Here is a 21,660-nt window from a genome sequence, read left to right on the forward strand (position 1 = left end):
GCCCAGTATAGATTTTTTAGAGGGGCTCATGTAGAGTAATTTAGTTTTTGTAATTTATTTTGTAGCCAACCAGTTATGCCAGATCCTGGGCAACTACAACTCGTATATACATATATCTCATTTTAGAATGCTGACACAATATCATGGAAGTGGTAGTTCAACAACAGCTGTGCAGCTTTGGTAGAACACCCAGTAGAGTCAGAAACCCCTTCTGGTGGCCTAATATGTCTTTCATTGCACAAAATGTCCATTTGTTTAAGATTATTGCGTAACCCTACTATTCATGGCTGAATTTACCTACATTAACCATGTCCATTCTAGTACAGGCTTCCACCACTGAACATCTCCACTCATCATATGTCATCTCCTGTCCCTGAAACTAACATGCAAAGTGACACTATGAAACACCATTTTGGTTGTTGGGTATTAGTATATTACAGGTTGAGTATTCTTTATCCGAAAATCCTTTATCTGGAATAATCTGAAAACAATTTTTTTTCCACATAAAGGAAATTCAGATAAGTTATACTCACGACTGAGGAGGGACAGGAGAGTGTTATCTAACCACTCCTGTAGTCTTCCTGCTCTCTTCTCTGTTGTTCAGGCTTCTCTCCGTGGTCCCAGAACACTTCTGGTTTGTGCTCCTTGGTTTCCCAGAGCACTTCTGGTCCAGAAAAGGGAGCGGAAGTGCTCTGGGGAAGCCTGAACCACAGAGCGGACACAAGTTTAACCCCTTAATGACAAAGCCCGTACATGTACGTGCTCAAAATGCATTGTTTTCAATGGGTTTAGGGACCGCCCATTGTCCTTAAGGGGTTAAAGAGAAATACGTTATCGTTATTGTCCCTTATCCAAAATACGTTTGGCCCCAAGCATTTCGCATAAGGGATACTCAGCCTGTATTGTGTCTGTATTGTATTGTGTACTTTATTATGTCACAATAAAGTATATACATAGATATGTTTACAAAGTAAATTATGTAAATAGTCAATTTTTGTTATGTTTCCATCCAGTTACATAAACAGCTGGTAACATCAATAGGTCACAATCACATAAACTTGATGTTTTGTCCTACCCTACTGCATTACCTAATTAGATTTTTGATATCTTTGTAAAGCACAGAGTGCTGAAAAGGAAATACATAACATATATTTATATAACTGGGTGTTATGATACCAATTAATCAATAATCGATAAAAATATGCAAACTAATGAAATACACTAAACTTGCACGCCCAAATATGACACAGCATGCATATATTAAATATTGAATAATTTATATTAGAATAACTAATGACTGCTTTAACTCTGGCACTAAGGTGTTTTGAATGTGGACACCAGGGCTGGCCTTTGGGGTGTGCCACCAGTGGCGGAACTACCAGGGTCGCGACTGCGACCGGGCCCTGGAGTTTTGCCAGTCAGGGGAGCCCAAGGGGTGCAGAGCAGTCGTTTTCAGCAACCGCTCAGCGCCCTTCTGTCTCCTCTGCTCCCTGCCGCCGCCTGCCTCAGCGATGCCCTGACTGCAGTGGTAGGAGCGTGAGGCGTCTGTCTCTGGTGCCGGCACTTCACGCTGAGCGCCAGCATATGATGTCATATGCCGGCGCTCAGCAGTAAAGCCGTGAGCAGAGCAGCGAGACAGAGGCCTCGCGCCCCTACCACAGGACTGCACGGTAAGTGACCTACAAAGGGGGGTAGGGAGAGGGTAAATAGTGAGAAGGGGGAGAGGGTAGATAGTGAGAATGCGGGGGCAGGGAGAGGGGATAGATAGTGTGAGAAGGATGTAGATGGTGTGAGAAGGGGTAGATTGGGTTGGGGGTGGCCCTTAACAGATTCTTGCACCAGGGCCCTGAGGCTTCTAGTTATGCCCCTGTGTGCAACCTGTGATCTATGCCTGTAATTAGGGGGTTTTATCTATACCTTTAATGCTGAGTTTACATGTGATTTCCAGTTGATTTATACCTGCAAAGCTGGGTTTGTGTGTTATTCTGTTGATCTGTGTCTGCTATGCTATGTTTCCATACATCATTTATGTATACCTGTGAATACAGGATTCGTATGTCTGATTCTGTTTATTTGATCTATACCTTCAATCCTGAGTTCAAATGTGAATTCCAGTTGATATTATGTATACCTGGAAATATAGGGTTTGTATGTCTTATTCAGTTGATCTCTACGTGGAAGTGCTGTTTACATGTGTTGTTTATTTGTTTTATACCTGAACTACAGGGAGTAAGTAAAAGAGATGTGTGGCTTAGTGAATGAGGGGACGAAGGGACTCTGGGGATGATTACGGGGGAGAGGACCTCTCAAAGTCACGGTAGAATCCAAAACAGGGAAGACCGCACTGACTCTCAAAGTCTTCTTTCTACAGTGATTGCATGCTAGGGAGGGTGGAGTGGGGCCCAAGGAAATGTTCCCGGTCTACAATGGTCAGTACCAATCAAAAGTGGTGCAAGGAAGGAAAAGCGGTGAACCGGTGACAGGGTTATGGGCGGCCAAGGCTCATTGATGTACGTGGGGGGCGAAGGCTGGCCTGAGCGGTCAAATCCAACAGGCGAGCTACTGTAGCTCAAATTGCTGAAAAAGTTAATGCTGGTTGTGATAGAATGGTATCAGAACACAGTGCATTGCAGTTTATTCCGTATGGGGCTACAGAGCCAAAGACCAGTCAGGGTGCCCATGCTGACCCCTGTCTACTGATAAAAGTGCCTACAATGAGCATGTGAGCATAAGAACTGGAACACGGAGCAATGGAAGAAGGTGGCCTGGTCTGATGAATCACGTTTTCTTTTCTTTTTCTCTTTTCGTTGTACAGCGCTACTGAATATGCTGGTGCTGAATAAAACAATAAAAAATAATAATAGCACTTAAATGCTGAAACTGTTCGTCTGAAACTTGGTACTTATGCAATCCCATTGGTGATAAGGTGTATTTTAACAGAACCGTTCTTTATGAATATTTCTCATGGTTCAGTAACTGAACCAGTATGTGGTGAGGATAAGATCTCTCTCCTCAGAATTTTACAGGAACCTCAGTCCTATCATTCTTCACACCGTTCTATGTCCTAGAACAGTATGCTCATCCATTACCGGCCTGTGTGTGCTTCTTCTTTTAATTATATTTGATTATTTTACGCATTTCTTTTTATCATTCACGAGTATGTGCTGTCACCTGCCAGCAACTAAACCGCTCTCATCGTTGCCTGGCAACCTCCTCCTCGCTCTGACATTCGACAAGCAGCAGCTCTCGCAAAGACCTCGCCAGCAATCGGACGCGTTTTCCTATTGGTTGGCTGCTGTAGGGAGCTGCTTCCGATTGGCTGCGGCTCTCTGGCCATCCAACGTCACTTTCTCACACCATCCCATAGTAAACTGCCGGTAAGGATCTGTGATTGGTCGTTTAAAGCCGCTTGTGGGTGGGCTCGGTGGGGCGTTCGGTCTCCGTCAGGCTTTCCCATTGGGTGAGCGAAGTTGTCATTCAGGCGGATACTTTGTGGTGGCGCGGCAGGGCAGTACCGGGGATGGTGCAGTTATAAACCTTATTCCTCACCCACGGTGCAGAGTAGTATATCGGGACGCTAAGTAGCCGCGCACGCAGGAGCATCACCACGCACAGGTCAGTCTGATACGGCAATGTCGGGTCGGCTAGTGGTTTTTGTTACCGGTTACCTGGGAATACTAGTAATATGCTAAGAACGTGTAACGGGGAAATCACACACGCATAACCGGGGTAAATGTCTGTCAAAAGTATGTGAAGTTTGAGGCACCAGCACTAGTTAGTGAATATATCGGGCTAACCCTGAGGTGGATATCATCAGTGCCCGCGGCTAATCCTGTTGTGAGCTGGAGGTACCCTACTAGTGATGTGGGTAAACTTTCTAGGAATGTGTATCCTGCATACCTGAGATAATGGAAATGTGCGCAGCTTATTTACCTGGGGGTAACTCTGCTAGTAGTGTCCAGAACCTACTTACCTGGGGGTAACTCTACTAGTAGCATGCAGAACCTACTTACCTGGGGGTAACTCTACTAGTAGTGTGCAGAACCTAATCACCTGGGGTGTAAATCTACTAGTAGCGTGCAGAACCTAATCACCTGGGGGGTAGATCTACTAGTAGCGTGCAGAACCTACTTACTGAGGGGGTAACTCTACTAGTAGCATGCAGAACCTACTTACTAGGGGGTAACTCTACTAGTAGCTTGCAGAACCTACTTACCTGGGGGTAACTCTACTGGTAGCATGCAGACCCTACTTACCTGGGGGTAACTCTACTAGTAGCATGCAGAACCTACTTACCTGGGGGGTAATATAGTTAGTATGCAGTCTTCCCCGAGGGTAACACTTTAGTAATCTGCATGTTTGACATGCTTTGGACTATATCTACCAGGTATGTGCGCTGTGTGCACATCTGGAGCAGCAACGTAGTGATTTATATACTTTCCAAGGGTTGTGTTTGTCATGAAGGTAACTACCTCCCTATCCGGGTAACAAGCATCGCCTGGAAATGGCCAGCAAATCCTGGTAACCGGCAGCCACGTTTCTTTAAGCAGCTGGCCATCTTTCATTCGTTCCACCCTGCGTTACTGTTGGTGTTAAATCCTGTTCTACGTTTCCCAGAATCTTGAAAGAACAGACTTTTCTCTGAAGAAATGTCCCACTTCCCCTCATGATTTTGTTATTGTGTAACATCAGTGTGGCTAGAAGAAGTTGTCTTTTAGAGTGGGTTTTCCACTGAGGAACTGGTGGCTACGGCAAAGACGTCTTTACCTATTTCAGTACAAATGCTGTTTAATGAGACGTTCTGGAGTCTTTAGGTATTGTGAATGGCTGCTTTATGGGAAAACTTAATGGGATTATTAATGTTTCTTTTATATAGCACCATCATATTCCATAGTGCTGTACAATGGGTAAACTGGACATAACAAGTTACATATAACATAACAATTGACTTATAGGAACAAGAGGTAAGGAGGGCCATGTTCAAAAGAGCTTACAATCTAGTGGTGTGCGGGACCAGCTGCACTGGTATAGGTATTATCTAAGAGTGGGAGAGGTGAGTTAAGGAATAAGGGGGGGGGGTAGCACGTAAGTTCGTAGGTGTCCCTAAAGAAAGTGGGTCTTGAGGGATTTTCTGAATGATTGAGGGCGGGGGAAAGGCGGATAAGCCGGGGAGGGCATTCCAGAGGATAGGGGCAGCCCTAGAGACATCTTGCAAGTGTGCATTAGAACTGGAAATCAGGGAAGAGACAGGCGGAGATCATTGGGTGAGCAGAGAGACCGGTTAGCCGTGTATTTAGAGTGGTGGAGACTAAGTCATGTCTTTCTCAGTCTGACAGGCTGTTGCATGTCTACCTGTCAAGGCAGAAAGGTTTGTTGGTTCGTAAGAACATGAATCTAATTTCATTAATAATGTACTTGCTCTGTAACCTGAGTTCTGTGGTGCACGTCACGAGCCCTCGGTGCCTTACTGCAGCTTCTCCTCAAGGTGGAGAATGCTGATGACACTCAATCCGGATTGATAGAGGCTCCTGTAACTGCGATGTGCTGTTTGATCGTAGAGAACATGGATAGCCAACTGATCACTCCGGCTGTTGGGTAACTATAACTTCAGTACCATAGACCAATATATCTGTTTTTAGAATGGTGGCAATGTGTCAGGAGAATGGGAATTATTAATAAGCTGTAAAGCTGTCCTATTCTTGTAAAGGCCCCAACAGTGACACCTGCCCCAGGGGCAAATATGTTGTGGGCTGATTGCTGAGGCAATAAATGGAGATCTCCTACTCCACAGCTCGGTACATTTTAATCATTTATGCTTGGGCATCTTCAAGATATTCTTCCTGAAAACAGCAGGGTAGGGACTGATAATGCGTACCATTACATATATACTATATACCGATCCATATTCTCCCTCTCGTGAAAGTAGATGAATGGTTAGTATATAGTCATTGTATATTTGTGTTTTAATTAACGCGAAAGCTGCCCATCGTGTATATGCCCATCTGCGCCCTGCCTAGGTTTACGAGCATGCGCTATGTGACGCGTGCGCCAGTTTTTAGCCAACCAAAATATGGCGGACTTGCTTGTTCGCTGGTTAGTTAACTCCTTTCCCCCAATGTGCAAGGGGCTTTATAGAGCGCCGGCGCGGCACTAGCGTGTCCCTGTTGCCTAAAAGCTGTACCGTGTGAGTCCTTTGGCTAAAACGGAACGTCTGCTTGAGCAGGGCATAGGGTTAATAAGCCTTTGCCCACTTTAAAAATGGCGGCCTCGGAAGCTGGTTCAGCCTAGTGTCCCATGACACTCTTAGAGCACATGTCTACTTCCGGGCGTAGCCTGTGCAGGGCTGACTGATCGGTTGGATGAGATGTGCGAGTGACCTCTCAGTGACTGTTCGGGACGCAGGAGAGCTGGCCGGGCATCGTCTGCGGTAGGAGGCCCACCGTCTGTTAGCGGTAGTCTGACGCTGCGTTACTGTAATAGCCGTAGCTGTGCGTATTAATAGCTGCGTATTTTTATTCATTTGAATCAGCAGATCTGTGCGTATAGCTTGAAAGAGCGATGTGACAAGGTATTTAACTAAGTGCAGGAGGACAGGAGGTCATAATCTAAAACTGGAGGTTAAGAGGCTTAGGTGTCATGTGATGTAAGGACGATTTACTTTACTGATGTGGTGGTAGATAAGTGGAAATGCTCCCCATTGGAAGTGGCAAAGGTTAATACAATGACGGAATTTAAACATGCATGGGGGAAGCATATGGCTGTCCTGGAGCTAAGACAACTTATTTAGGATTCTATGTTTCAAAGTTTCTGTTAACGGTTTCTAAACATTAATAACAAAAACCAAATCCTTTTTTTTAATTTTTATTGTTTAATTTGTTTGAACACAAAGAAAATCACCCGATGGCTCCTGACAGTTATTTGCTGTGTATTTACTCCTCGCACGTGTTCATCACTGGGGTGTTTCTTTAATGAATACAAATTATTATTGTCGCAGATACTGCAGTATCAAGACAAACCCCAAAAGTACATTGCATGTTAATTAACTTCTAATGATATAGGCGTGTAACTCGTGTGTTGTTCTCACGTGCCCTTCGTGTGCATGCTGACTTAGAAGGCAGGTGAGACAAATAACTCGGCAAACAATCTGGATTAAAATAAAACTTATATCTTTTTTTTAAACGCCAGGGAGCCCAAAACGACCCGCTCCCCTATTCCAAAAGCACATCTGCTATGGTGCTGCCTGAGCATCCTGGGAGTCATTGCTCTGCAGCAGCATTAATCCACCCGTCTCCTCTTTTAACCCCGATCCATCTGCTTCTTCTCTGGAACCAACATTTGGAAAGCTTTTGTCTGCTCAGTAATTTATAATGCATATTTTATTCGCTTCCTTAAGACTTTAATGTTTATTAAATACAACAGCGTTGGTTATTCTAAAGGGCAGACTTTGGCACGTTTCTGCTACAAGAACGATGGGGAAGGCCCAGTATAAATCAGTAAAATTCCTTTAAAATAACCAGGTTTTCTGTGTCTCTTAGGTTATTCAACATGCCCGGATCCCTCCCTGCCGCAGGCGAATCCTCCTGGCCTAAAGACGTTGGAATAGTAGCCATAGAGATCTACTTCCCGGCGCAGTATGTTGACCAGGAGGAGCTTGAGAAGTTTGATGGCGTCAGTGCAGGGAAATACACGATCGGTCTGGGCCAGTCCAAAATGGGCTTCTGTTCCGACAGAGAAGATATCAACTCGCTCTGCCTGACCGTCGTCCAGAGGCTGATGGAGAGGAACAGCCTCTCGTACGACAGCGTCGGCAGGCTGGAGGTGGGGACGGAGACGATCATCGACAAGTCCAAGTCTGTGAAGACCGTCCTCATGCAGCTCTTTGAAGATTCTGGGAATACGGATGTGGAAGGCATCGACACAACGAACGCCTGCTACGGAGGCACAGCAGCTCTCTTTAATGCCGTCAACTGGGTGGAATCGAGCTCTTGGGATGGTACGTTGTATATTTTAATATTCTGATTTACTCTGGATACACGATCAAGATCTTATCTCAATGTACTGTACTGTGTACTGTATGTTCTTGCCGTCAATTCTTGTAGTTGTGTAAGATTTGGCCTGAAGGAGGAGGCACATCACATAAAGTACAGGATGTTTCCGATCTCAGTGCCGGGAGAAAGCTGTAGGCTCTCCTAATGTATGCGTACCTACTGTACCGCGATCATAATGATCACCTGTACCCCCCTTTCTGTGTCTTTATATATAAACATGAGTATGGTGTCTCTGGCTGTGTATACCTGGTTACCTTGTGCAGTCTGTTAATCTCTGTACTTCTCCGCGTCTCTCCCACAGGTCGCTATGCGCTGGTGGTTGCTGGAGACATAGCCGTTTATGCCACGGGTAGTGCCAGGCCGACTGGAGGAGCTGGAGCTGTGGCCATGCTGGTGGGACCAAATGCCCCTCTAGTACTGGAAAGAGGTACTTTTATGTATATATAATAAAAACTTGGGGCAAAAGCATGTTTTGTAGGCATAAACAAAGTATTTGCAGTAAATCCCCATCATTCTAAATCGAGTTATATGTCAAATATTACGTTAAACAGCCCAGATTTTAACCCCTCAATGTGCAGAGAAACACTGAATGGGGCGTTTGTGTTTTCTTACTTACTCTTAAGGTCACGTAAATCGGTTTTATGCTTTTACCGGCGATTTTACCTTTATTGTCCAAGTTAATTTCTCTTTAGATACTAAACGTACCTGATTTTTCAGGCCTGCGTGGGACGCACATGCAACATGCGTATGATTTCTACAAACCCGACATGGTGTCTGAGTATCCCGTCGTGGACGGGAAGCTTTCCATTGAGTGTTACCTGAGCGCGCTGGATCGCTGCTACTCTACCTACCGCAAGAAGATTCATGCCCAGTGGCAAAAAGGTTGGTCTAGGGTCTCGTTTATGTTGCTGTATCACTTAGGCTTCCTTATATATAATAATAAAATATAATTAAATGCTATGAAGGAAGTCCCAACACTTTGTGGAAACCAGTTTTAATAGGACTATCCCTGTTTCAAATGACTTTATTCTTGAATTCTTGCAATTTATATACACTTTGCTCTGTAATACAAGTTTGTGTCCACAATTTTAATATATATTATTTTTTTCTTTTTAGAGGGAAATGATAAACCCTTCACCCTGAATGACTTTGGTTTCATGGTCTTTCACTCTCCTTACTGCAAGCTTGTCCAGAAATCTCTCGCCCGTTTGTTATTAAATGATTTCATTAGCGATCCCAATCCAAACACAGAGGATGGGGTTTACCTTGGCTTGGATGCCTTCCGGTAAGAATTGATTGAAGTTATTACATACATACGTGTTGAACGTGTCTTGAACCCTTAACGTTCTACACAACAAAGTTGATTAGACTGATGGGTAACGTTCCTGTGCCAGTCTGCTGCAAAAAACACTGTAGATAATTTAAATGCTAAATAAAATACATTTTATTTATAAAGATTTTTGCTTTTTTCTGCTGCCAGTAAAATGCATCTATTTAAATGTGTTATAGGGCAGAAAACATTACATTCGTGGTTTGAAGGGGTTCATTAGGAAAGAGCGATGGAAATCCTGTAATTTATATAATGGAGCCAATCCTAAAATCTTCTTTCTGCATTTTATTCATTTGGTTCTGTTTTTTTTTTCTGCCAGGGATGTAAAACTGGAAGACACTTATTTTGACAGAGATGTGGAGAAGGCTTTTTTGAAGGCCAGCTCTGAGATTTTCAATGAGAAAACCAAAGCGTCTCTGCTAGTGTCCAGGGAAAATGGGAATATGTACACGCCGTCCGTGTATGGATGCCTCTCCTCTGTGCTTGCTCAGTAAGTTTGTTCTCGTATAAACCAACCTTTAATTACAGTTGTATTGTTCATTTTCTGAATGTCCCTTTAACACTTGTTTTGTGTGCAGGTACACATCACAGCAGTTGGCAGGGCAGAGGATCGGATTATTTTCGTATGGATCAGGCTTTGCTGCTACTCTGTATTCTATTAGAGTTAGTCAAGATGCAATGCCAGGTAAGGGGTGGCAGATAAACATATTAATGACACCAGGACTTCAAATCATAATCAATTTGTTTCTTTGTCAGCAGAAGTACTGCAAAAATTCCTCTTTTTCTTGGTTCCAGGTTCATCTCTGGACAAGGTGACCTCAAGTCTGTCTGATCTGAAGGCGAGACTGGACTCCAGGAAGAATGTCTCACCCAGTGTCTTTGCAGAAAACATGAAGCTAAGGGAAGACACACATCATTTAGGTACTACATGGGCTTTTGGTTGCTCAAGTGTGTTATCTAACCTGTGGCAATTAATTTAGACCTATATTCATTTTTTTTATTTAAACTGTCTGGTCACTGACGCAAAAAAATAGTGTTGTCCTCATTTTTCCCTTGTAAAAAAGACAACAAAACCTTGCCACTTATATTTCCCAAGTCTTTTCTTGAGCTGCTTCCTGGCATCTGGCTCCCCCCCATTCCTGCTTTTTAAGTATTTTAAAGGATTTAGAGTATTCAGAACCTAGAACCCATTGACATTGAAATGACCGGATAGTCCCCTCTAAGTCTCATCTGGCTTTTTTTTTTCTCTCGCAGCCAATTATATTCCTCAGGGGTCTGTGGATGACTTGTTTGACGGAACGTGGTATCTGGTCCGTGTGGATGAGAAGCACAGGAGATACTATGCCCGCAGTTCTTTGATGAGCGATCGGCCATTGGATGCAGCCCTGGAATCCGTCCACGCAAGCAGTGCTAATGAGGTATTACACTATACCTTATTCTACAAATCATTCAGCTTTAAGACGATTTGCGTTCTTTTTGAGATGCAAAACATAGTAGGGGCTTTTACCATCTTCGCTGATATTCCTTGGCTGCCTAAGTGATATTGCTTGTGAACTGAATTATCTGAGTGTTGTCATATAAACAATGATACACTTGGGTATTCATAAAATATGGGAGTTTGCACAAGATTTTATTCAACTGCATTATGCCAACCCCATAATATCCTTTTTTAGTTGCATACTGTTTGTTGGCAATTAAGGTTTTTGCTTTGTGATGCGTTAATTTAATTTTTTTTCTGCACAGCATTTTCCAAGCCCCGCCAAGAAGGTCCCAAGAATCCCCGGAGCATCTGAAGCCGAGGCCATCTCTGTTAGCAACGGAGAACACTGATAAACCTCTGGATCCATGAAATGTAATCAATCGGCACCTTTTATTTGTATGATACGTGCAGCGCTAAGGAACCTACAGCTGTAACACGTGACAAGGATGTACAGACCAAGTGCTTTATACTCCTCGTTTCATCTGTCTGCAAAGGCTTACTATTTTCTCTTATTTAAAAGGGATGGTGAGGTATCTCTATTGGTTTGGATGTCTCAATGAGCAATTCAGTCCCCCTGTGACATTGGGGAGTTGGTCCTGTGTGGCTGTTTTTACCCATGCTTACTCTACTGTGCTTGGATAACTATAGCTGACTGCCTCTCATCAGCTGTTGGCCCCAGAGGTGGCTGCATGAACACCTCTGACTTGTAATTGTGATGCACCTTACAATATGCGGGTGGGATGGGAATTATTGTTTTGAAGAACTGATCCCGTATGTCCTTGTTTTACAATACCTGTGTGTTGTATTTAGTCTGACACGAACCAAGTACCTCACATATTTATTTCTACATGACTTAATCGTCTTGGTGTTGCAGATACGGTCATTTGATTATCTAAACTCACCGCGCAGATGCATTTAAGATCACATTGGTGCTAAATTGATGGGCAAGAGCTCAACTAGCTTGTAAAAATGTAGAGAAGATCCTGTAAAGTTTGGTGTGTTTTCTTTTTAATTGTGTTAATCTTACCGTGTATAATGTTTCGTATGACTTCAGATAATTGTATTGAAGGGAATTTTAGACAACTGTGTAACTGGGTAGAGAAGGTTACCCAACCATACCAAGGTTTTAGTGTAATGTGGTAGGTGAACATCACTGCTGTTTTTACTTACAGTATAATTTTATTTTTGAATATTTTTTTTCTTTTTTTCATGCCACAACTTCTCATTTTGTACAGTTTCCAGATTCCCAAATTTACAAATACACTAATGTAATATTCTTAAGGCAATGTGGTGGTCGAATATGGGACAATTGTAAATTTTAATACAAATGGAACAAAATGGTTAAACGAATGAAATTCCTTCTAATAAGAAGGTACCGAGATATTCGCAAGTGATGTAAAAACTTTAACAAATAAAGTTGTGTTTTTTTCACGATGTTTCTGGACTTTATTCTTCGTGTTTGCTTACCATATGGTTAGGCTAGCAGAAAATGGAAGGACACAGACATCTTTGCCTTTTGCTCCCTGGTTCTCTTGGGAAGAAGCAGCTGCCCGATCGGGTTGCTTTGTGGTTTCTGCAGCGTTGTGAGAAGGTTTAAAGAGAACATGTTTGAATATACCGACGGAATTGAGATTGAGGATAATGTACAGGGGTGCCGCTGCAAACTACGCCTTGTGGGTAGTTGGGTCGGTATATATTGGGCGGTTGCAAGTAAGTATTCTAGCTAGATATTTGAAGATGGGCACACAGACGATCATCATCCACCCAAGGAGAACCTTAAAGCTTGATGAAGATAGAAACTTTTGTTAACATGGGGATACCCCCATTTTAACTTTGTCAGAACCAGTGTTATTTTCATGTTTTTTTATCTTCCTACCACTAAATTTTCAGTAAATGTACCCACATGTTTTTTCCCATGTCAGGTTTCTTTTGAAACCATATTCATTTGCATTGGGGTGCAATGTAAATGAGGGGGAATGTAAACGGTTCCGTTAACAGGTGTTTTTTTTTTTTATTTATTTTTTTTTTTGCATTGTTTTGTTTTTATGTAGCTTATGTCATCTACTTATGCATGCAATTCTCTTTAAGAAGTGATCGCGTGCATAGAATTGTGGGGGGTTGTTGTTTTGATGCATTATATATGATATGATACAGAGGAACTTACCAGGGTAGGATACCTAGAGCTCTCCTTCTTCCCAGGCGTGCTGTGTCTTTGCAAACAAAGGATTAGCCCCAGACAGCGTTTAGCGGGTGGGAAGTGGGCACAGCCAAACACTACTACTACTACTGTCCGAGGAAACGTGGAACTGACCTGGAGGCTCCGGGTCAAACATGAAGAGTCTCCAGGTATAATAGAAAACCAGCACATGTTTAGATACCCAGCAGGCAATCAATCAAATGTGCTTTACTCATCCATAATTTATTGCTCTTTTGTTTAATAGATTTAATTACAAAGCTGCTTGGGTGTGGAAGATGCGTTGGGGTGTTATCGAGCGTACTACGCTTTAGGTGATTATATTGAATATTACATACTAAAGCAAGCGTATCTTCTGAATGTGAGACTCAGTGGCTGCTTTTAATGTGGAGACTGACCGCTAGCCAGTAGCGCCACATAAGTCTCCCCAGCATGGTATAACCCCTATAATAGATGTCAGTTGAATAGTCCTGTTCTGGATCACAGCGTATAGACGTTCAATCCTTTCATTTTTATTTCATTTTGATTTTCTTATTGGAGAGTAAATAAAAGCTAAATTGTATTTCATGGAGTGTAAACTCTTACTTGGGAGCTTCCCAGGATAGGCTACTAGGAGCTGTCCCTCTTCTGGGGGTGTGGCTTCATGAAGAGGTGGGGCAAGTATGTGGAGGGCAATGCTAGCTACAATTATGGGTGGGGCTGGCCACTCCCCTTCCCAGAGACCCGAGGAAGTGGTGCTTCACCCAGAGATTTTGGGTCAGTTGCCAAGCATTGTTATTGTCACTTTATTTAGCTAGTTCTCAAGGAATTACTCATTCCTGTGTACATGGAAACCATTTTATGCCGGAAAAAACTATTTAGCGGTATCGCTACTTTACCAATGTTGTGCACCAGGGCTCGGCAAATCCCAGGTCGCCATGGCGACCAATAATTTTGTCCTGGCTCCTAGGTCAGGTGCGTCCAACGTGCGGCCCGCGGTGTATGCCTAATAAAATTAAAGCAGCCGGCGTGCATACATGGCGGTCTTACCACCTCACCTCGTGGCCGGACCACGTGAACTTTGGTCTGCCGGCCTACTGATCCGAACTTCCCATCCCTAGTGCCTCAGTGAGGCTCTTAGTCCCGCCCCATTCAAGATGTGACGCTCAAGGGGGCGGGGCTCACAGAAGAGTTCCTCGTGACTGGGAGAGGATTGTCACGTCGGAGGAGAGCGGGGAAAAAAAGAAAAGCGAAAAAGTATTAAAAAAAAAATAGAGGATCGAGGAAAGTGGAGCTATATTTAAGGGAGAGGGGGGTTCCCTTGGGACATCATTCATTTTTGTCGTTGAAAATAAAACTTTGTTAGTTTAAAAAAAACTCCTGGCTTCTAACTTTTTCAGCTGGCTCCTAGATTCAAAACAAATTTGTCAAGCCCTGTTGTGTACAATAGGTGGCGTTTGTGTGCGGTCTTTCCTCGCATATGATTATGCACAGCCAGCGTGAAACGCGCTTGCCTGCGCTTTGTATCCCCCGCTGTGCCACATTTTAAGGATTTATAATCGAGATGGACTTTTTTTATTTATGATTGTTGGGTGATCCTTTATTCCACGGAGTGGCGGTTTAATCTCTTCCTCAAAAAATAGCCTTGTTTAGTTTTATATATTAATGAACGAATAGACAATGTGCTTTATATTAAAATAGTGATTTATTCAACATATTACGATAAGAGGAAAAAAAATAACTGAAAGGCATTCAATAGAAACTGCTTCGAATTACACCAAATCTCATAACTTGTGGGCAAGCGATACAGCAAATAAATATCCTTATGTTAACGGGTGAAATGCACAAATAATACACAGTGCTATATTTATATATTCAACAAATTAAACATGGGATGGTAGCCACAAAAGCATGCAAAGGTTATTAAAACATTTTCAAAAAACTGGAGTTGAAATCCATGTCAATGCTGAATATATGAAACCTTTTATACAGCATAGAAGAAAACGAACTCCTAGTCCATTTCAGTAGATAATTAACCCCATAAATGACTGCAGTAATGGGACCGTGTCTCTTTTCTGGCCATGACAGGGTTAAAGTGTTCTGACCAAACAACAAGTTCACACAGAAGAAAGCCCTGCGCTCAAACTCCCATCACTCTTGGGCGGCAGCAACGGCTATAGTATTCATCAGCCCACAATTTTTCGGTGTTTGTCAAACAACAAGTTAGCCAGTTGCTGATAATAGCCGCTGACCGCCATCTTTGTAAAAGCCGTGCCCTGTCCTTCATAAAGAGCTTTGGTGACCGTGTATTATACATGGTTACATTTACCAGGGTGAACTGCCTAAGTTGTTTTTTCCCCCAAAAAAGAATTTCTTTAAATTGTTTTTTTTTTTCCCAAAAGCTCCCCTCTGTTATTACCTTAACCACGTTAAGGCCAACAATGGATTGAGTGTGAGTTATTACTGATAAAATACGCGTTAATGGTATTATTCCACCATGATATGCAAATAAACCTAAGAAGATGTGTCCTTTTATTCTTTCTGTAGGTTTAGTAGCTTAAAAACAAACGGAACATTCATGACGTTTTTTTCAGTTTCTATGGTAACAACAATCGGCGTCTGCTTTTGTGTCACATGGCAGTTAAGTTATCCCCCCCAAAAAAAGTTTTAGACAGATTTTTTTCATGAGATGGGTTTGAATCTTAAAAAAAACTAGAAAGGAGGCCAAGGAGTACATGGCGGAGCGACCGCACTCGTCATTTGGTGAGTCAGTTTCTAAGGTGGAACTGTAGCTGATACGGAGATGAGTGGAGTCAGTGCCTTTCCTCAGTTAAAAATGTTCTGCGCTGATAGTTACTACAAAAGAAGCGTATCTGAAACTCTTGCAGCAGAAGACAAGATGACCCGGCTTTCCCCTACAACGCTCAGCTCTTCCTTTTCACCTTTAAGCTCTTCAGTAGCGAAAGTGCCTGCAATGCATTGCAAAGCAGAAATTATTAATATCATGCAGCGTCAGCATAAAAAAAATCATTCAGAACCACTATATGCTGCACTAGCATTTACTGCGTCTGGGAATTCTGGCGGCTGGGTCAGTAAAGTTAAGGCAAAAACAGCACCGCGGGTTTCTATAATACACTCGGAAGTTACAATAGGGTAACAATGGCGTTCTATTAAAGTACAGCCATGGCCCTTCCATAATACCCTCTCTTAATAGCAGTAGATAATGCAGATCTCTTGAATTACGTACAAATTTAGGGGGCGTATAACTTATAATAGACATCCCACCCTAGGTGTCATAATGTCAAAAATAACACTGGATAAGCACCATCAATATTTAATTTTCAAAACCGGAAACCTAATGCTATGAGTGAATCAAGTATTTAATGCGAAAATGCCACTCAAAGCATAAAAAAATAAATACATTCCGTTTTCAACCACACATTCCCTTAAATGAAAAAGCAATGCATTGCGAGCGACTTTCCCAACAAAAAACTTAGATTGGAATAGCTTGAGAATATTGTCATTAATTCTATGATTGCGCCGTTCCTAAAATAGTCATAAATGTTATTGTTTCTGCTGTAGAGTTTCTAGCTGTAACAATAGTTTAAGGTTAAATGCCATGTTTCGTTTATCCTATATTCAATATATTTTATACCCCAGGGCACTTTGTTTTTAACTACTACTCAAGTAGATCCAGTGTGCCTAACGGTATAGTTAAGATTAGCAGGGGTTAATCGTTAATAGTATTCACTAATTATAACTGTTCACGTTTGCAGTTATTAGTGAATTTAGTGAATACAATACCCAAGAACATAGACTTTTAAAGAACAGCCAATGTGTTCTTTGTGCCTCTTGGTACCCCTAGTCTGCCTGTGAGATTTAATTTACTATTTCGTTAACGTACATTACGCAAGGTCGACCCCAGTAAACGTCTGTGCAAGAGCTTGGATTGCCCATTGTTACATCAGGAAGATTTCCTTAAAATCCCTTCACTGACTGAATCATCAATTTTTGTTAACTGAGATCTTGTAGTCAAGGTTGGCCAACAATAGTGAAGTCAGTGAACTGAAATTGCAACACTTCTGCGCACTCAGAACACATATGAAAAGGGATAAAAAGAATATCTTATAGGCTGCAAAACCAATTCACTAAAAAAGTAACAGGACATTTTTTATGTCAATGCCGTAGTATGTTACCGATTTTTTAAAAAAGATATTTAAGAACACTTTTTCACATAAACTGCTAAAACACAACTAGAAAAGTAATCTTTGCAAATCCCACATGCCACAAAATACTACCATATTCCTTGCAATATTAAAATAAAACTTTAAAAACACTGATACAAGGTAGTATATTTTTAAAAATAATTTTGGAATATGTTTCTTGATTTGGAACGGTACTGTACACGGAGAACACGCTACTTTCTTGCCCAAAGAGGGCGCCATACTACCAGAGGCCTTTCTCCAGTAGCGTCATCATGTGAGCAGTCTACATACTCACAAAGCATCTTTCTTGGTACTGTTTTGATAAAAAAAATCAATTTGAGGTCTGTACTTTGACACTATGCTTTCATTCATTCGTAAAGGTGAACCTCTCCTCTAAAACAAAGGAACCGAAACCCCTAGCAGCATCCATGGAGCCTCTTCTAACACCTTTCTCTTGCTAGAACTTATAGTAAACTTTCCCCTCACCTTTCGGTTTGGATTTGACAAAGGCACTGTTGGTGTCAAATGTGGGGCTGCCCAATAGAAGGGCTCAATACACTTGGGGATAAAAAAAAATGAAAATGTTCATCTTATTCACTATGCAATATGAAGAGCCTTCTCTGCTCTTCTCTGAGGACAACCCCTCCTGAATTGTTATTAAATGTTCTAACAGGACCTCCTGAAGATCCTGGCCCAAAGCACCGCGTCATTAGTGATATTTGATCAGTTCACAAGGTTCTGAATCCTTAAAAACACCAGACATGGTATTTTGTGTCAATAAAAACCATTGGCCATGAATATTTTGGCCTCATAGAGTGGGTTTAGCCCAGAGAAGAAGTTAGGGGTCCACCTACATAACACGCCAATCATTGAGTATACTCAACAGTCCATTTTACATTTACGTTTTTTTACGTCTCTGTGTATCTGGAGACCACGTTGTCGTGGTGGAAATCCCTTCCCAAATACTGGAGAGCTAAATCCCAAGCGATCAAATCATTTTTACATTTTTACATTCTCAGGAAGCTACAATATCTTAGCAATATTACTGTTCCTTATTGCTAACGATCTAAAAAAAACCTGTGTTTCAATTTGATTTCAAATGGAAGCGCAAACACTATTCTCTAGCAGAATGGTTCAAGACCTATTTCATTAAACCCTTCAAGCAAATATTATGTTGCTATTTACATCCTTGTAAAAAAAAACCACAGTATCACAAATGTGTCCTGAAAGGCATCATGTAATAATATGAAGATTGCCAGACACCGAGCACCGGTTACACGCTCAATTTACACAGTAAAGAATTCCAAACAAGTTTTATAAAATGGAACAAAATTTAGATGTATGCCTTATTTCTCGGCGTGTTCGATGAGGCTTCCTTGAATTCTTTTCTTTGGGGTCAGAATGTATGGCGACAGGGATGTTTTCTATTGCCCTCTTCTTCTGGACCCTATGAAGAACAATTCTGTAGATTCCTGTTATTGAACTCCGTGAGTCTTTTCCCCGGTTGTTGAGAATATGTTCTTCTGTAATGCCTAAACTTTCCAGGGTAGCCTTCACTTCTGACTCTTCTTCTTTGAGTACGTTTGTATCTAGTAGATGTTTTGGGTCCAACTTGACCGGTTCCAGTGGCTTTGGGTACTCTATCCCATGCATCCATTCACTGTTCACTATGTAATCAACGCTGCACCTTTCTGAAGGTATTGGTTGAAGCATTCCCTTGATTAGTTTTTGGCAGGGTTCCGACACATAGGGAGGGATGGTGTAGGTCCCATCGAGAATGCACTTCTTTAATTTGGCAACGGTATCCGCTCGGAATGGCATGCTGCCAGTGACCATAAAGTACAATAATATTCCCATAGCCCAGATATCAACATAGACACCGATGTAATGTTCATCTCTGAAGAGCTCAGGGGCAGCATATGGAGGAGAGCCACAGAAGGTGTTTAAAGTTTCATCTTTTTTACTTATCGTGCTAAATCCAAAATCTCCGACCTTCACGCAAGTGTTGCTGGTGTAGAAGACATTTTCAGCTTTCAGGTCTCTGTGTATTATTTGGTTATCGTGCTGATGAGAGAGAGTAACGAAAATGATATCATAATGTGTCACACTGCTGCTTAAACTTCACAACAGGACAGGTTCAAAGTATTTCTCAATGAAAATTAAACGGGAAAAGCATTTCCCCTCTTCTTTGACATGATTGATTATCAAAATAATTACTCCCTCGAGGAAGGACTCTTAGCTCCTTAATTGGAATTAAAGACTGGCTTCTCTAAATAGATTTATTATGACCATACTTCAGCGGGATTGCAAGGCATTGGGTGAACAGGCTGCTTATGAAGGGTATGTATTATGAAGTATGCTTAATGTGCAGTCCTGCCCCCAAGGGCAGCTTTTTGGTGCCCCAACTTTAACATAAGTAATAAAGGGACAATTATTTGTAAACTTGAACCTGCAGAATTTAGGGCCACTAACGTTCCAGTGATATAAGGAATTATAGGTCTCATCCCTACACCAATTGGGCCCCAAAGCAGCAGCCTAATCTGCATACATGGTAGTACCATCCCTGTCAGTACCCGCTTTCCCCAATTTTGGGTTCCTTCGACCTATATATTAAAATTCTGTTGAGATGCTTTCTTACCATGTGCTTCACAGCGGAAACTATCTGCGAGAAGATGATTTTGCTCTCAGATTCTGACAGCTTTCCTTCTGTGTTAATTTTGGCAAACAGCTCCCCGCCTCCTGCATATTCCATGACCAGGTGTAGTTTAGACAGGGTTTCCAAAACTTCGTACAACCGAATGATGTTGGGATGATGCAGCTTCTCCATGCTTGAAATCTCGCGTGATAAAAGTCGCTGTGTTTTTGGATCCAGCTTGGTTTTATCCAAGATTTTTATTGCAACTTTTTCTGTACAAGGAAAACAAACAATACAATGTTACATCAAGACAAGACCTGGGCATCAATATCTCTGATCGAGTTGTTTCTGCAGCACATTTGGTTATTGAGGCTTAACAAGGATCATCAGAGTTATAGATGAATATCAGAGCGACAGAGAATACCTTATCAGCTTCTATATTACAGCTCATCCTCAGATGGAAAGCATACAGTATTTCTGGACTTTGCTAACATTATTATTATTTATATCCATCATATTCCGCAGCATTAGCTATGGTTCAAGGAGATCTAATGGAGCCCATGATTGGACAACGCACTGGTGGTGTGGTTCTACGACATTTGACATACCTTGACTTTCCATGAATAAAACATACAAGAATTGTAGTGAGAGCTTCGTAGTGACTAACCGTTCGTTCCAACGTTGACAAATACTATTAAGTAGGATACTCATACTCATACACATGAGCAGATGTGTTGCTCGTCAACGGAAAGGTTAAAAATACGTCCGAGTCTTGTCAGTATAGCCTCCACAGTATCCCTTTCGCCATACATCCTTCTAAGGTGGAACATCAAGGAGAAGACCTTCTTGGAGGTAACTCCCGTAAATAAAGTCTACCAAGTGGGCAGTGATCTTATCTTTAAGACCTCTATTGTATACACTGTACAGCGCTATAGAATATGTTGGCTCTTTCTATATCAAACTTCTTTCAATTACGTTCTTTGTTAACAATTTAAAAAAAAAATTGTATTACCTTTAGTGAGAACATGAATTCCAAGCTTGACTTGTGAGAAATTGCCACTTCCTATCTCCCCGCGTAGGCGATAAAAACCAAGCCTTTTGCCCAAGGTCAGCTCTTTCACAGTCCTCTCATCCCGCGACATATCTTGAGTAAGTTTTTCAAAAGGCGTGAGCTTGCGTGGTTTCTCTTCTCCGTCCTGTTCACCGGACTCAGATCGCCCATAGTCCTCCAAGCTGTCGTGGCGGTTCCAGCGGGCATACCGCTGGTTCCCTCCCGCCCCCCCATTCATGTACATCGCTGTCATGGTCAACATCTGGACGGCTATTGTAAATGGTTCTTCCGGAAATAAAATGTTTTAAGTGCGCAGATCAGCACTGAGAGTGTTTTGAAAGATATCCACAGCCAATGAATATGTTAAGAGTTGGTTGAGATTTACTACAATAAGAATTAACAGAACCACTAAAATCTCTTCTTAAATGCAGTTACTAATCAAGAACTGGATCGTGAACGCGTGTCCTCACGTAGGAGTTGTAACAGTTCCTCTTGGATTCTGTGCTTGTTCGAGAACAGATTTGTCATTCATCACTTTCATCATTTACTCTACTCCAGTGACCCGCTTTTCATCGGCTGGCCCCGTATTACCGAAGGCTGCGGTTAGTCTGGACGACGCGGTGAGTGTGAGAATGCCGGCTCCTGCTCCACAGAAGTAATTTGCTGTCTTGGTCACATGGCATGACAGGATTAAACAGCAGCAATGTCACTTTAGCCTCCTTAACCAGTCTGCTTTAA

General features: G+C 42.1%; 2 protein-coding genes across 3 annotated transcripts; one reads left to right on the top strand and one right to left on the bottom strand.

Annotated features, from left to right (window-relative positions):
• The first annotated feature begins 3,489 nt into the window (after window positions 1–3,489).
• Window positions 3,490–12,293, top strand: HMGCS1 (3-hydroxy-3-methylglutaryl-CoA synthase 1). Of its 2 annotated transcripts, none has more exons than XM_053448084.1 (10): window positions 3,490–3,615; window positions 7,536–7,993; window positions 8,350–8,475; window positions 8,766–8,930; window positions 9,165–9,333; window positions 9,698–9,868; window positions 9,957–10,063; window positions 10,174–10,299; window positions 10,633–10,796; window positions 11,122–12,293. In XM_053448084.1, exons 2-10 carry the CDS (start codon window positions 7,546–7,548, stop codon window positions 11,206–11,208), a joined length of 1,563 nt encoding a protein of 520 aa, XP_053304059.1. In that variant the 5' UTR covers window positions 3,490–3,615; window positions 7,536–7,545; the 3' UTR covers window positions 11,209–12,293. The 2 variants fall into 2 exon arrangements, with proteins under 2 accessions (XP_053304059.1, XP_053304058.1); XM_053448083.1 differs by lacking the exon at window positions 3,490–3,615 and adding an exon at window positions 6,403–6,427.
• A 5,951-nt stretch (window positions 12,294–18,244) lies between these two features.
• On the bottom strand, window positions 18,245–21,290 carry NIM1K (NIM1 serine/threonine protein kinase). Its single transcript, XM_053457953.1, has 3 exons — window positions 20,884–21,290; window positions 19,875–20,143; window positions 18,245–19,300 (listed from the first exon to the last, which is right to left on the bottom strand). Exons 1-3 carry the CDS (start codon window positions 21,182–21,184, stop codon window positions 18,551–18,553), a joined length of 1,320 nt encoding a protein of 439 aa, XP_053313928.1. The 5' UTR covers window positions 21,185–21,290; the 3' UTR covers window positions 18,245–18,550.
• Window positions 21,291–21,660: the final 370 nt, after the last annotated feature.

Source organism: Spea bombifrons, chromosome 1 (assembly GCF_027358695.1).
Source record: "Spea bombifrons isolate aSpeBom1 chromosome 1, aSpeBom1.2.pri, whole genome shotgun sequence".
Taxonomy (NCBI): Eukaryota; Metazoa; Chordata; class Amphibia; order Anura; family Pelobatidae; genus Spea; species Spea bombifrons.